Below are 16,075 nucleotides of genomic sequence, written 5' to 3' on the forward strand. Positions count from 1 at the left end.
AAAGTTGTTCAGGGATAGCACCCAAGCCCCAAGTTCAAGCCCCAGGATCAGCCAAAAAAAAAAAAAAAGATTGAGTGAGTAGAAACACTTCCTTTATAATGTTCTGTGGTACTTAATAGATGCATCTTAGAGACTTATAAAGCAACTTTTAAAATTTAAGGTATATGTATTTGTGAATTTGTATATGCACATGTAAATACTAATATATTTGGCAAAGTATTACATTATTTTTCCTCTTTTAAAATTGTGTACAGGAAGTGGTGCTGTGGCTCAAGTTGTAGAGAGCTAGCCTTGAGCACGAAGAGCACAAAAACAGTGCCAGGCCCTCAGTTCAAGCCCCACAACTGATAAAAGAAAAAAAATTCTGAACAGCTGGACACTGGTGGCTCATGCCTATAATCCTAGCTGCTCAGGAGGCTGAGATCTAAGGATTGCGGTTTGAAGCCGGGTTGGGGCGGTGGGGGTGGTGTGTGTTTGTGTGTGTGTGTGTGTGTGTGTGTGTGTGCAAGCCCCACAACTGATAAAAGAAAAAAAATTCTGAACAGCTGGACACTGGTGGCTCATGCCTATAATCCTAGCTGCTCAGGAGGCTGAGATCTAAGGATTGCGGTTTGAAGCCGGGTTGGGGCGGTGGGGGGTGGTGTGTGTGTGTGTGTGTGTGTGTGTGTGTGTGTGTGTGTGTGTGTGTGTGTGTGTGTGTGTGTGTGTGTGTGTGTGTGTGTGTGTGTGTGTGTGTGTGTGTGTGTGTGTGTGTGTGTGTGTGTGTGTGTGTGTGTGTGTGTGTGTGTCTGATCTCCCAACTAATCTGAAAAAGCCAGAAGTGACGCTGTGGCTCAAGAGGTAGAGTGCTAGCCATGAGCAAAAAGATCAGGGATAGATAGTGCCCAAGCCCAGAGTTCAAGCCCTAGAACTGGCAAAAAAAAACAACGCATACATACATAAAATTATGAACATAAAAACTATAGAAAACCTGCAAAAAGTGGAGAAGTATAAAGAAAGCATTCAGCCTTTATCTTAGTTGTTATTTATTTTGGTGTCCATACTGGGTGTTTGACTCAGGGTCATATGCTTTCAACTTGACTTTTTTGCTCAGAGTTGGCACTCTTCCACGTCTGGTTTTTTAGTGGTTAATTGGAAATAAGAGTCTTAATTCTCCCAGGTGTCTTCATACCTCAGTCCTCAGATGTCAGCTTCCTAAGTAGCTAGGATTACAGGTGTGATCTACCAGTGCCTAGTTAGATCAGCCTTTAAACTTAGAATGAAGAGTACAACTCAAAATGATTTTTTTGGGGGGAGGGGGTCCAGTCATGGGGCCTGAACTCTGGGCCTGGGCGCTGTCCCTCAGCTCTTCAGCTCAAGGCTAGCACTCTACCACTTGAGCCACAGCGCCACTTCCGGCTTTTTTCTTTTGCTTATGTGGTGCTGAGAAATCGAACCCAGGGCTTCATGCATGCAAGGCAAGCGCTCTACCACTGAGCCATCTTCCCAGCCCCTCAAAGTGATTATTTATGTGACTTAGATTCTAAGTTGAAAGCATGAATAAAGTTAGGATACTTGTGTCTCTTCATTTTCATTAATGAAATGTAATGCATTTTTGTTTTTGTTAGTACTATCTAAAGCACCTTAGCTTATTAAGATGATTTGTCCCTTTCTCTCCAAAGCATCATTTTCTCGGAAAGACAAAGACCAAAGGAAGCAGCAGGCAATGTGGCGAGTACCCTCTGATTTAAAGATGCTAAAAAGACTCAAAACTCAAATGGCTGAAGTTAGATGTATGAAAACAGATGTAAAGAATACACTTTCAGAAATAAAAAGCAGCAGCATTGCTTCTGGAGATATGCAGATGAATCTTTTTTCTGCTGACCAGACAGCTCTTGCTGCATGTGGAGCTGAAAGCTCTGGCAGACTACAGGATTTGGGAATGGAGCTGTTGGCAAAGTCATCAGTTGCCAGTTGTTACATGCGAAACCGTAAGTGAAATATTCCTATTGTGGTATTTCCTCATCTGCTATTTAAAATTACATGACTGATTATTTTCAATATAAAAGTCTGTAGCTGGGTGCCGGTGGCTCACGCCTGTAATCCTAGCTACTCAGGAGGCTAAGATCTGAGTATCACAGTTCAGAGCCAGCCCTGGCAGGAAAATCTGTGAGACTTTTTTTTTTTTTGTCGGTCATGGGGCTTGAACTCTGGCCTGGGCACTGTCCCTCAGCTCTTCAGTTCAAGGCGAGCGTCCTACCACTTGAGCTACAGCGCCACTTTGGTTTTCTAGTGTGTTATTGGAGATAGGAGTCTCCCAGTCTTTCTTGCCTGGGCTGGCTTTGAACCACGATCCTCAGATCTCAGCCTCCTGAGTAGCTAGGATTACAGGTGTGAGCCACCACACCAGCGCCCTGTGAGACTCTTGATCTCTGTCTGGTTAACCACTTGGAAAGGAAGTGGTGCTGTGGCTCAAAGTGTTAAGAGTGCTAACCTTAAGCAAAAGAACTCTCAGGGACCCCGAGTTCAAGCCCCAAGACTGACCCTCCCCCCCAAATCAAACTAAAGTAGTTCTTTGTGGGTGGACATTTGCAAAAAACCTTTGTTATTATATATTTTTCACATATCTCCTCCATTGCTATTCTTTTCCCATGCTAATCATAAAGTCTTTAAATTTTTTAGACATATTACTAATAATCATCTTTGGACTCATATTTTTTATTTGGAAGACCTTTTTCACTCCAGTTTCTAAAAATAACTTATATTTTTGGAGACAGAGTCTTAGCTATGCAGCCATTGGCTGGCCTCCAATTTTCTTTTGTCCTGCTCCTGCTTTCTGAGGATTAGGCCTGAACCACCACACTTGGCCAAACATATACAGGGTCTTTTTTTATGTTTGTACCTTCTTCCACTTACCACAGCTTTTTAAGGTCTAGTCCATGTTGTAGCATGTATTGAGAAGGTCATTCTTTTTTTATAAAAAGCTGAATAACAGGGGCTGGAAAGGTGGCTCAGTGGTAGAGCCGTTGCCTTGCATGCTTGAGGCCCTGGGTTCGATTCCTCAGCACCACATAAGCAAAAAGAAAAAAGCTGGAAGTGGCACTGTGACTCAAGTGGTAGAGTGCTAGCGTTGAGCTGAAGAGCTGAGGGACAGCACCCAGGCCCAGAGTTCAGGCCCCACAACCAGATCCCCCCCCCCCCAAAAAAAAAAAACAAAACTGAATAACAGGACATATATGGATATACTTTCTTTTTTTTCTGACAGTTGATGGACATTTGTAATTTTTCTACTTTTTGGCTATTACAATTGCTGTTATGAACATTCAGATTTAAGCTGTAGTGTGGGTATATGTTTCGTTTATATTGGGTATATTTATGAGTGGAATTGCTGGTTTATTCTGGAACTGTTTAACTTTTTAAGGAACTCTTCTAGTCCCAGGTTATTTTCCAGTTGCAACATTGTGTTTTCCTCTAGCAATATATGAAGGTTGTAATTCTCCATATCTTGACAGCACTTACTATTGTCCCTCACTTGAATTGTCCTAGCATCCTTTCAAGTCAATTGGCCATACATGTAAAGATTTATTTCTGGGTTCTTAATTTTGCTAAACATGTCTATTCTTATGCTGTTACTACCTGTTCTTGATTCCAGTATCTTAAGTTTTTAAATCAGGAGTATGAGTCTAATTGGTGATATGGTTCAGTGACTAAAGTGCTTGCCTAACATGCATGAGACCCTGGGCTCCAACCCTAATACCAAAAAGGAAAACAAGTCTAAGTCTTACATTGGAGATTGTTTTGGCTATTCTAAGTCTCTTGGATTTTTATAGGAATTTCAGAATCAGTTTAACTTTTTTTTTTTTTTGGTCGGTTGTGGGGCTTGAACTCTGGGCTTGGGCCCTGTCCCTCAGCTCTTCAGCTCAAGGTGAGCGCTCTACTCTCTACCGCTTGAGCCACAGTGCCACTTCTGGTTTCTAGTGGTTTATTGCAGATAAGAGTCTTATGGACTGGCTTTGAAACAAGATCCTCAGATCTCAGCCTCCTGAGTAGCTAGGATTATAGGCGTGAGCCATGGGCGCCTGACTCAGTTTAACTTTTTTTAAAGGGATTATTTTAAATCTGTAGATTCTTTAAATCTGTAGATTCATTTTAAGCATATTAACCTTGTTAACAATGCTAGGAAATTTAGTGTTGCATTTTTTAAATTAAATTTATTTTGTTAAATTTTCTAGTATATTTCTAAGCTTTTAATATTATTACAGTTACTCTCAATTTTGTTATCAAATTACCTTTTCATAGAGTATAGAAATAAAAGCATCAGTCCATTATCCTTTAATCTTGTTATGTCTGTGTTTGACTTTCTTTTTTTCTGCAGTATAATGACTTGAACTTAGGGCTGGTACTTTTGCTCTAACATTTGACCCACACCCACATTTCTGCTTTTTTTTTTTTGGGTCCGGTCGTGGGGCCTGAACTCTGGGCCTGGGCGCTGAGCTCTTCAGCTCAAGGCTAGCCCTCTACCACTTGAGCCACAACGCCACTTCCAGCTTTTTTTTTTTTCTTTTTTGCTTATGTGGTGCTGGGGAATGGAACCCAGGGCCTCATGTATGCAAGGCAAGCACTCTACCACTGAGCCACCTTCCCAGCCCCTCTTGCTTTTTTTTTTTTTTTAATCTAGTTTCTTGACTATGCGTATTCAGGCCTTTGGTATCCTTTTATTTTTTTTTCCTAATTAATTCATTTTTAAGGCTACACCTTTTCTTGTCATTCCTGCTTTAGCCACAAGTATTTTGATCCAGAGTATTATAATTGATTTATTTTGAATTCAGCAACCTTTTTTTTTTCAATTAGTAAGATACAATTTCTAATTATTTAGGAGGTTATATTAGTTGCATTGAGATTAGTGTGATTTCTGGGCACTGCTGGCACATACCTGTAATCTTAGCTATTCAGGAGGCTAAGAACTGAGGATTGCGGTTCAAAGCCAGCCCAGGCTGGAAAGTCCATGACACTCCAATTAACCACTTAAAAACTGGAAGTGGCACTGTGGCTCAAAGAATGGTAGAGTGCTAGCTTTGAGCACAAAAGCTCAGGGACAGGCCCTACAGGACCAACAAAAAAAAGAGATTGATATGATTTTTTTTTTCTTTTGAGGTCATAATTGTTCTTTTAAGTCAGGCTTCGTCAAGTTAGGCTTCTTCTCAAGAACAGAAAAAAATGTATTTTTTTGTCATAAAAACCTTAAATAAGCCAATTGGGACTACAGTGTGCCATGCTTTTATTGGACAGTGTAGACAGAAAAGCTTTGCTCTATTCATAGTAGATCATACCTTAACAATAAAACTTCCTTGCTGACTAGGAAGTGAAATTTATGCTCACTGATTATATTCAGAAGCATTCTTACATGTCTTTGCAGCCACACATAAGAAGAATAATTCACCCAAGCCAGCTCGGTGCAGCATAGCAGGTAATCTATCACTTCGAAGAGCAGTGGACTCTGGAGAAAATAGTTGTTCAAAAGGAGACCGTCAGACCTTGTCTGAAGGTAAGTTTTGGGGTTCAGAACATGATTTCAGTAGAGAGATGTGTATAAATTAATATTATGATATAGCTTTCATTCTTTAAAGGCACCAAAAATGCTTAAGTTATATTGAAGTCATTCTTCCTGCCTCAGCCTCCCAAGTGTTTTAATTATAAGGTGTCTATCACCACATTGGGCCACTTGAAATTTCTTAATCCTACACTAAAACAGACCCTTAGAAAACTGCAAACATCGGCCTGGGAAGGTGACTCAGTGGTAGAATGCTTGTCTTGTATGCATGAGGCCCTGAGCTTGATTCCTCAGTACCACATAAGCAGAAAAAGCTGGAAGTGGCACTGTGGCTCAAGTGGTAGAGCACTAGCTTTGAGTTGAAGAGCTGAGGGACAGTGTCTAGGCCCAGAGTTCAGGCCCCACAACTGACAAAAAAAAAAACAAAACTGCAAACATGCCAGGTGCTGGTGGCTCACGCCTTTAATCCTTGTGACTCAGGAGCCTGAGATCTGAGGATCATGGTTCAAAGCCAGCCTGGGTGGGAAAGTCCATGAAACTCTTCTCTCCAGTAAACCAATATAAAACTAAAGTGGTCCTGTGGCTCAAGCGGTAGAGTGCTTGCCTTGAGCTGAAGAGTACAGGGACAGTGCCCAAGTCCAGAGTTCAAGCCCCAAGCCTGACAAAAAAAAAAAAAAATACCCTGCAAACATTTGACTGTCTATTCCAGACTCTGACTTTTAAATACTTGGTATCAAAAGGACTGATATACATTTTAAATTATGTTCTGAGTAGTTTTAAAATGCATATATACTAAGATTTTCTACACCAGCAGAACTCTCATGATTATTTAATGCTTATTTATTTCTGAATGTCCCTCTTTTCTGAAGGCTCCACAGGCAGTTCTCAGTCTGGGAGCAGGCACAATTCTCCCCGAGCCTTGACACATGGCATTATTGGGGACATTCTGCCCAAAACTGAAGACCGTCAGTGTAAAGCTTTGGATTCAGATGCTGTTGTGGTTGCAGTTTTCAATGGCTTGCCAACTGTTGAGAAAAGAAGGAAAATGGTCACCTTGGGGTAAATTAAGTTCTTTGCTGTTCTTTTGACTGTGCCATAATGAAAAAAATTAATTTTCTACTTAGTTTATTTTTTAGATAGGCACACATTTTATTGGCTTAAAAAGTAGCTTTCCAGGGCTGGGAAGGTGGCTCAGTGGTAGAGCGCTTGCCTTGCAAGCATGAGGCCCTGGGTTCGATTCCCCAGCACCACGTAAGCAAAAAGAAAAAAAGCCAGAAGTGGCGCTGTGGCTCAAATGGTAGAGCGCTGTCCTTGAGCTGAAGAGCTGAGGGACAGCGCCCAGGCCCAGAGTTCAGGCCCCACGACCGGACCCAAAAAAAAAAAAAAAAGTAGCTTTCCAGCTGGGCGCCTGTGGCTCATGCCTGTAATCCTAGCTACTGAGGAGGCTGAGATCTAAGGATCATGGTTCAAAGCCAGCGTAGGTAGAAAAGTCCCTGAGACTCTTATCTCCAATTAACCACTAGAAAACTGGAAGTGGGGCTGTGGCTCAAATGGTAGAGTACTCAATTTGAGCTGAAGAGTGCAGGGATAGTGCCCAAACCCAGAGTTCAAGCCCCACAACTGACCCCCCCCCCCCCCCAAAAAAAAAAAAAAAAGTAGCTTTCCTTTCTGTTTTTCTTTGTTTTGTTGTCTCTCTTCCGTAATATGAAAGAAAATGTCCTTAATTCAGAATTTTCTGAAAGGATATATAATAGTTGACACTTAATCTCTATCCCAAGGAATATAATCATTTTGACCAAATCGTATCCTTTTTTTTTTTTTTTTTTGGTCGGTTGTGGGGTTTGAACTCTGGGCTTGAGCGGTTGTGGGGTTTGAACTCTGGGCTTGGGCGCTGTCCTTGTGCTCTTCAGCTCAAGGCGAGCACTCTACCGCTTGAGCCACAGCACCACTTCCGGTTTTCTAGCAGTTTATTGGAGATAAGAGTCTCACGAACTTTCCTGCCCAGGCTGGCTTTGAACCGTGATCCTCAGATCTCAGCCTTCTGAGTAGCAAGGATTACAGATGTGAGTCACGTGCCGGTGCAAATCATATCTTTTTGACAAGGTTTACGTTAACATCTTATGGGACATAAATGGCTCAAGAATACCTTGAAGGGGGCTGGGAAGGTGGCTCAGTGGTAGAGTGCTTATTTTGCATGCATGAGGCCCTGGGTTAGATTCCTTAGCACCACATAATCAGAAAAAACTGGAAGTGATGCTGTGGCTCAAGTGGTAGAGCGCTAGCCTTGAGGGGAAGAACTGAGGGACAGTGTCCAGACCAGAGTTCAGGCCCTATGACTGGCGGGGAAAAAAAAGGGAATAGCTTGAAGTTTTTATTTTTAGTTTACATTTCAGTATTAGAAAGGTATTAAAATCACAGGAGAACATGTGGTGCATATCTATAATCCTAGCACCCAGCAGGTGAGACAAGATGAGCACAAGTTCTAGGCCAGCCTTGGAGCAACTTAGCAAGATTCTATCCCAAAGTAAAATTTTAGGAAAGGACTGGAGATAGAGCCCAGTGGTGGAGGCTTACTTAGCATGTGTGAGGCCTTGTGTTCAATCCACTGCATTGAAAAGAAAAAAAAAATCACTACAATTATCTTGTTTTCTCCAATACTTAGCCTGATGTTATTAAACATTCTTTTTAAGTTAAAGCTAGTCCTCCCTTCCCTCCCCCCCCTCCCCTCCCTTACCCTTTCCTTCCCTTCCCTTCCTTCTGTCATTTCTGGGGCTTGAACTCAGAGCCTGGGGACAGGCTTAGCACTCTTACCACTTGAGCCACAATACCACTTCCAGCCTTTTCTATGTACGTGGTACTGAGGAATTCAACCCAGGACTTCATGCATGCTAGGCAAGCAGTATACCACATAGGCACATTCCCAGTCCCAAACTAGATTTCCTTATTTTTCTTTCTGGTCCTAGGCTTGAACTCTGGACCTGGGCTCTGTGCCTAAGCCTCTTTATGCTCAAGGCTAGAGCTCTACCATTTGAGCCATAGTACCACTTCTGGCTTTTTCTGAGTGGTTTATTGGAGATGAATCTCATGGACTTTCCTGCTTGGGCTGGCTTCAAACTGTGATTTTCAAATCTCAGCCTCGGTGTGAGCCACCAGTGCCCAGCTTTAGATTTTCACACCTCTCTCTCTCTCTCTGTCTCTCTCTCTGTCTCTCTCTCTCTCTCTTCCTCTCTCTCCCTTCCTTCCTTCCTTCCTTCCTTCCTTTCCCTTCCCCTTCCCTTTTCCCTTTCCTTTCCTTTCCCTTTCCCTTTCCCTTTCCTTTCCTTTCCTTCTTTTATAGGAACATTTATATATATATGTAAATATATATGTCTTTAATTATGAAGACTAAATCTATATGAATGTAGCTTTTTAAAAATTAGAATGGGGGCTGGGCGCTGGTGGCTCACGCCTGTAATCCTAGCTACTCAGGAGGCTGAGATCTGAGGATCGCGGTTCAAAGCCAGCCCGGGCAAGAGAGACCGTGAGACTCCTATCTCCAATAAACCACCAGAAAACCACAAGTTGGCGCTGTAGCTCAAGTGATAGAGCACTCGCCTTGAGCTGAAGAGCTGAGGGACAGCACCCAGGCCCAGAGTTCAAGCCCCACGACCGACCAAAAAAAAAAAATTAGAATGGGGCTGCAAAGGTGGCTCAGTGGTAGAGTGCTTGCCTTGCATGCATGAGGCCCTGGGTTCAATTCCTCGGCACCACATCAGCAGAAAAAGCCAGAAGTGGCGCTGTGGCTCAAGTGATAGAGTGCTAGCCTTGAGCTCAAGAGCTGAGGGACAGCGCCCAGGCCCAGAATTCAGGTTTCATGACCCACAAAAACAAAAATAAGAAAATAAATTAGAATGTAAAATCCTATACAAAAGTCTGTAAGCCTGTTTTATGGTGTGCTGTCCAGATTGATTTCTATTTTTTTCTGATTTAATGTAGGCAAAATGTATAAGTACTAATATTAAGTGGTTTGCAATGAAAGGGAAAAATACGAAGTGAATATATCCATATCGTTTTCTTTCTTACCTCTGCTTGGTCTCCTACCTCCCTGCTCACACACACTTGGACTTGTACATCTCATTATTGCAATGGGTCTACCTGTATCCCTATTTAAACCATTTGTTTTTCCCTTCCCCTCCACAAATTATACCGACATCAAATACAGTGAAAGCAGGGGTTATACTGTGAGGGAGGGACATACAAAGCAACAAAGAAATAATCTTATAAATGTGTTAGAAACAATCGCATGAAAGAAACAAAAACATCTGAATACATATCTTAGAGTTCACTTCCGTAACATCAACTTAACTGACCTTTTCTGCTTGACTCAGACATATACTAGTTATTGCAAATAAGGGAAAACATGGGACCTATTAGTGGTGGTTTTAGTCGTGGGGCTTGAATTCTGGACCTGGACACTGTCTCTCAGCTCTTCAGCTCAAGGTAAATGTTCTACCACTTGAGCCACAGCACCACTTCCCATTTTCTGGTGGTTGGAGATAGAGTCTCATGGACTTTTCTGCCGGGGTTGGCTTTGAACCACAATCCTCGTATCTCAGCTTCCTGTATAGCTAGGATTACAGGCGTGAGCCACTGGCACCCAGCTTTAATTGAAATTTTTATTAAAATATTTTTAGAGCCACATAAAATCCCACATCTTATACTATTCTCCCTAGTGCTAACATTTTGCAAGACTATAGCATAGAAAATAAACTACATAACTTGTAGATAGGAATGGGAGGGGAAAATAGGGGAGAAAGAAGGGAAGGGATAACATTGTCAAGAAGCATTGTACTCATAACCTGACATAGGGAATTATAACCCTTTATATAACTAATTGATAATAACTTAAAACTACAGCACAGTACCACCTCCAGGAATTGCTACTGATACAGTCTGCCAACTCAAAATCTTCCAAAGTGAATTTTCAGTGAAATTTGAAAAGTCAAATTGGAGCTGATGGAGTGGCTCAAATGTATACCCTACTTGGATTTGGCCTCAGTTTTGAGATAGGAAAAATACTGGTGATTGTGTTTCTTTCTGGACATAGGAAATATCAAGTTGTTTTTTCCTATCAGGGCTAATACTAAAGGTGGTCGTCTAGAAGGAATGCAGAGAACTGACTTGGAAAATAATTCTGAAACTGGCGAGTTACAACCTATACCTGAAGGAGCTTCAGCAGCCCCTGAGGAAGGTAAGAAAAAAATAAAAAGTTGTTATTGGCAGATAGCAGAAATACTAACTCTTGGTGACTATGGAAGGTATTGGTAGGTAGTGGTTGATTTTAGCAAAAATGTCACTGAGATCTATTCAGCATACTTGATTTTGATTATATTACTGGTTATAATTTATTAAGCTATTAAGCACAACAAGGCAAAATGAATAACTTACTACATAGAATGACAGGTCTTGCCAGGTATTGTGGAGCATGTCAGTAATCTCAGCTATTTGGAAGGTGGAGATACAGGAGAATCAAGGTCCTAGGTAATCACAGATAAAAGCACAAGACTATCTGAAAAACAAACTAAAATTCATAAAGGATTAGCTGTGTATCTCAAGTGGTAGAGTACTTACTGAAGTATGAGGCTTTGAGTTTAATCTTTTTTTTTCTTTTTTTCTTTTTTTTTTTTTTTTGTCCATTGTGGGGCTTGAACTCAATCAGCACTCTACCACTTGAGCCACAGCACCACTTCCAGCTTTTTCTGTTTATGTGGTGCTGAGGAATCAAACTAGGGCCTCATGCATGAAAGGCAAGCACTCTACCACTGAGCCACCTTCCCAGCCCCTTGAGTTTAATCTTCAGTATGCTACCCCCGCTTTCAAAAAAAAAAGTCCTATATATTCCATTCCCCAAAAAGACATTTAAGCTAGATGCTGATGCATTGTGCCTGTAAACCTTGCTAGTCTGGTGGCTGAGGTCAGAGGATCATGTTTCAAAGCCAGCCTAGTCAGAAAAGTATGTGAGATTTTTTTTTCACAGTTTAAGTTTTTTATTGTGAAAATACTGTACAGAGGGTTTACAGTTACATGAGCAAGGTAATGAGTACATTTCTTATCCAGCATTATTACCTCCTTCTTTGTTTTTCCCCTACCATCCCTTCCCTCCCACCTCCTCAGTTACAGTAGTATGAGATTCTTATCTCCAAGTAAACAGCAACAATCTGGAAGTGGAGGTATAGGTCAAGTGAAGAGCACCAGCCTTTAGTGGAAAAAAAACAAGCAAGAAGAAGCTTGAGGCCCTCAGTTCAAGATCCTGAATTCAAGCCCCAAAACTGGCTCAAAAGGGGGAGGAAGGTGGCATTTACAGGGAGAAAAAGGCTGCTGATTATTCATCTGATCAGTCAGTACATATAATAAGCCATGTACATTGAATTTTTACTAGATATGCAAAGATGAACTAAATATGTTCAGAGTCTTACAGAAAAACTATGTCTCTCTATTCTCTCCCTCCCCTTAAAGCTAATAAGAGTCTTTGTTGTTTGAAGTCAGTCTTGATTAATGTCTAGAGATTGCTTTGCTCTTCATATAGACACATTCCAAGCTTTAACCATTTAGAAAATTCCTTACACTGACCAACTTCAACTGCCAAATTTTTCTGTTAGACTTTACCATACTTCTCTATATATTTTTCCAAGTTCACTATTCTTCTGAAAGCATAGAAGACATTTTTTTGTTTGGGGTGACAGAGGTGCTTGAAACAAGCCATTGCTATGTCCTTTGAATATTAGCATTAAATAATGCCAACTTTCTTAAAGATATTTGGCATTGAAAATGTTTTTCATTTCTCAGTGGAACTGTGCTGCCTTCTACCTCGGTACTTATCTGAATTTCAGTGATGGATGAATTGTAGCTGATGTATATATTCAGGTGCCATCATCTGCCTCTGGATAGCCTATGAGAGGGTACGTAGGTAGTGGCCATTTTAGGGTCCTCAAGTAAAGAACACTAAACGTGTTTGTCTTCTCACTTACAAGTAGGCATTAGTTCAGTGGGGTAGATTAAGTGAAAAGTATTTTCAATATTTTGATTATTTTCTACTTTGTTGATGACTAATGATCTTTATAGAAAAAATGTGGATATTAGCTATTTCATGTGTTTATACATTTAATAAATTATAATTACTTCTTTTTTTGGGGGGGGGGGTGGTTGTGGGGCCTGAACTCTGGGCCTGGGTGCTGTCCCTCAGCTCTTCAGCTCAAGGATAGTGCTCTACCACTTGAACCACAGCGCCACTTCCAGCTTTTTTCTTTTTGCTTATGTGGTGCCGAGGAATCAAACCCAGGGCCTCAGGCATGCAAGGCAAGCCCTCTACCACTGAGCCACCTTCCCAGCCCTATAATTACTTCTTACAGCATGTATTGAAATTATAAGCTCATCTTTTTCATGAATCACTTAGGAAATTTTTTAATTTGCCTATTGGATTTGGTGCTTGTGATGAAGTAATTCCAGAATATCCTACTGTCTTAAGATTTCTCTACTGTGGCACAATCTCTATTTTGAACTTTATAATACCGTAAGGAGGCTATTCTCTACTTTGTAAAATGCTTAGCAGCATCTTTTTAGCTTTTAACCACCAAGTAAGTTCTAGTAGTACTTACCTGCCAGTTACAACAACCTAGAGTATCTCCTGAGATGACCCAATGTTCTCTGGCAGGCAAAATCACTTCCAGTTTAGGACTGGTGGTTGAACTGAATAACCTAACACGAGGGGTGATACTCTTAGAAAATCATTTACCATACTGGGCTGCCTTACTAAAAAGAAAAGCTGAAGCTGTCAAGTATGTTTAGATATGTGTAGTGGAAGTGAGGAGGGCAGAGAGAACAATTGAGAACCACTAGTTACTGTTCAGAAAAACTTAATAGCCATTTATAATAAAGGATGATGTGTGTTCTGATAGTGTGTATAAGAAGCATGAAGAAGTATATAATAAGTAATAAATATTTTCTAAATTGTCACCATTTTTCTGAGACTACTAAAGACTTTACCAGTAGTATCTTAAATTGTTCTCAGAACTGCTCTACATGGCTTCTTGAGCAGTTAGGATTACAGGCATCAGCCACTGGCACCTGGGCCTGACTCATTTTTTTTATTAATATATGCTATTGCACAAGAGGATTTCATTGTATTATGTCCTTATATGTATGCGATGTACCCTGATCAAATTCATCCCCCTCCCATCACTCCTCATCCTCATTCCCCAGTTAAGATTATTTCAAGAGATTACTTGCATACATACATACGTATACATACACAAAGTACTTCAACCATATTTGTCCTCTCCATTGACTCTCCCCTCACTGACACCTTATGACTCCACAGAAACTGTTACATATATTTGTCATTGATTTCCCCTCCCTCCCTCCCTCCCTCCTCCCCTCCCTCTCACTCCCTCCCTTCCTCCCTTCCTTCCTTCCTTCTTTCTTTCCTTTTTTTTGGGGGGGGGACTTAAGCTCAGGGCCTCAAACTCTCCCTAGGCCTTTTCACTCTAGACTGGCACTCTACCATTTGAGCTACACCTTCACTTCCAGCTTTTTTGCTGGGTTAGTGGAAATAGAAGTTTTTGAATTTGACTGCCCAGAATGGCTTCAAACTGCAGTTCTCAGATTTCAGCCTTCTGAGAGGCTAGGATTATAAGAATGAGCCACTAGTGCTCAGCTTGATTTTGTTTTTTTAAGTATACATTAATTGTAAAAATGGGTTTCACTGTGATACTTCACTCATGTATTTCAGTACTCACTGAGTGGTATTTTCTTTTTTTTTTTTTTTTTTTTTTGTCGGTCGTGGGGCTTGAACTCTGGGCCTGGGCGCTGTCCCTCAGCTCTTCAGCTCAAGGCGAGCGCTCTACCACTTGAGCTACAGTGCCACTTCCGGTTTTCTGGTGGTTTATTGGAGATAAGAGTCTCATGGTCTCTCCTGCCCGGGCTGGCTTTGAACCGCGATCCTCAGATCTCAGCCTCCTGAGTAGCTAGGATTACAGGCGTGAGCCACCAGCGCCCAGCTACTGAGTGGTATTTTCATGCAGGAATTCTTGTTAACATTTCTAGGAAATGTATATTTTCTTTCTTTCTTTCCTTCCTGCCTGCCTGCCTGCCTTCCTTCCTTCCTTCCTTCCTTCCTTCCTTCCTTCCTTCCTTCCTTCCTTCCTTCCTTCCTTCCTTCCTTTCTTTTCTTTCTTCCTTCCTTCCTTCTTTCTTTCTTTCCTTCCTTCCTTCCTTTGTTTTTTGTGGGGCCTGAACTCTGGGCCTGGGAGCTATCCCTCAGCTCTTCAGCTCAAGGCTAGCACTGTACCACTTGAGCCACAGCGCCACTTCCAGACCCAGGGTCTCATGCATGCAAGGCAAGCATTCTACCACTAAGCCATCTTCCCAACCCAATGTATAATTTCTTGAATCCTGAGAAATGTTTATCAAAAAAAGTTTTTAATGGAAAATTACTCTTAGAATTAATTTTAACAACAAAACAATACTGGTTTGAAGGAATCCAATTAGAGCAAATCAAAAGTTAAAGCTGGGGGCTGGGAATGTGGCTCTTTGGTAAAGTGCTTGCCTAGCATGCATAAAGCTCTAGATTCAATTCCGCAATACCAGATAAACAGGAAAGGCCAGAAATGGTGCTGTGGCTCAAGTGGTAGAGCACTAGCCTTGAAGACAGCCTCAGGGACAGTGCCCAGGCCCTGAGTTCAAGCTCTAGGACCAGCAAAAAAGAAAAAAAAAGTTAAAGCTGGTACCTGGGGTCAAAGGTGCAGGAGCCACTGTGAAGAGAAGTGGTAACACGGCAGTTCTGGTTATGTCAGGGCTATTTTGCTTCCTGCTGAGTATATGCTAGTGAGTTTATGCTTATTAACATACTAGATAGACATCTTCTGTTTGGTGTTGGGATAAATAAGTTTTCAAAGCAAAATAAGTCCCAACATTGGTATTTTTTAGGTGATTCTGTGCAGTACTCTAAACCTTATTTTTTTTTTTGGTCGATTGTGGGGCCTGAACTCTGGGCCTTGGCTCTGTCCCTCAGCTCTTCAGCTGCAGACTAGTGCTCTACCTCTTGAGCCTCAGCCCCACTTCTGGCTTTTTCTGCTTATGTGGTGTTGAGGAATCAAACTGAGGGCCTCATGCATGCAAGGCCAGCACTCTACCACTGAGCCACCCTCCCAGCCCCTCTAAACCTTATCTTGAGAGTTCTACATGTTGCATTATTCATACATTACTGGCTAACATAACCATTGATGTTGTCTACCATTTGAATATTTGCTAATAATGTTACTAATATTAGTTAATCTGGCTTTAAAAAGATTTATGTAATGAATTAAGAATTGAGAAACATTTAATAAGTAATAACTACTTTTTGATAATTTAGAAAATTCTAATAGATTCTTTTTTTTTTTTATCCTAAAGGTTGATATCTAAGTAGCTGAGAGCTTACAATATGTACAGTAAGCTGGGTAGGGCGCTACATGTGCCATTTGCTGTTTTTCTTTTTAGCACCAGTTCCACAAAGGGCCACAAGGTGGA

The 16,075-nt window shown here is 41.3% G+C and overlaps 1 protein-coding gene and 1 non-coding gene across 7 annotated transcripts in view; both read left to right on the forward strand.

Moving 5' to 3' along the window:
* The window catches only part of Trim37 (tripartite motif containing 37), a 111,861-nt gene that overhangs the window by 66,771 nt on the left and 29,015 nt on the right, over positions 1 to 16,075 (forward strand). For all 6 annotated transcript variants that reach the window (XM_042690794.1, XM_042690775.1, XM_042690803.1 and 3 more), the window contains 4 exons: positions 1,662 to 1,970; positions 5,396 to 5,524; positions 6,400 to 6,589; positions 10,645 to 10,760. In XM_042690794.1, coding sequence (XP_042546728.1) covers positions 1,662 to 1,970; positions 5,396 to 5,524; positions 6,400 to 6,589; positions 10,645 to 10,760 — 744 coding nt within the window. The remainder of the gene's footprint in view (positions 1 to 1,661; positions 1,971 to 5,395; positions 5,525 to 6,399; positions 6,590 to 10,644; positions 10,761 to 16,075) is intronic.
* Trnaa-ugc lies at positions 6,716 to 6,780 on the forward strand. The gene has a single exon. It is a non-coding gene; the product is annotated as a tRNA-Ala (tRNA).

Source organism: Dipodomys spectabilis, unplaced genomic scaffold (assembly GCF_019054845.1).
Source record: "Dipodomys spectabilis isolate Male_0828 unplaced genomic scaffold, ASM1905484v1 ptg000004l, whole genome shotgun sequence".
NCBI classification, from domain to species: Eukaryota; Metazoa; Chordata; class Mammalia; order Rodentia; family Heteromyidae; genus Dipodomys; species Dipodomys spectabilis.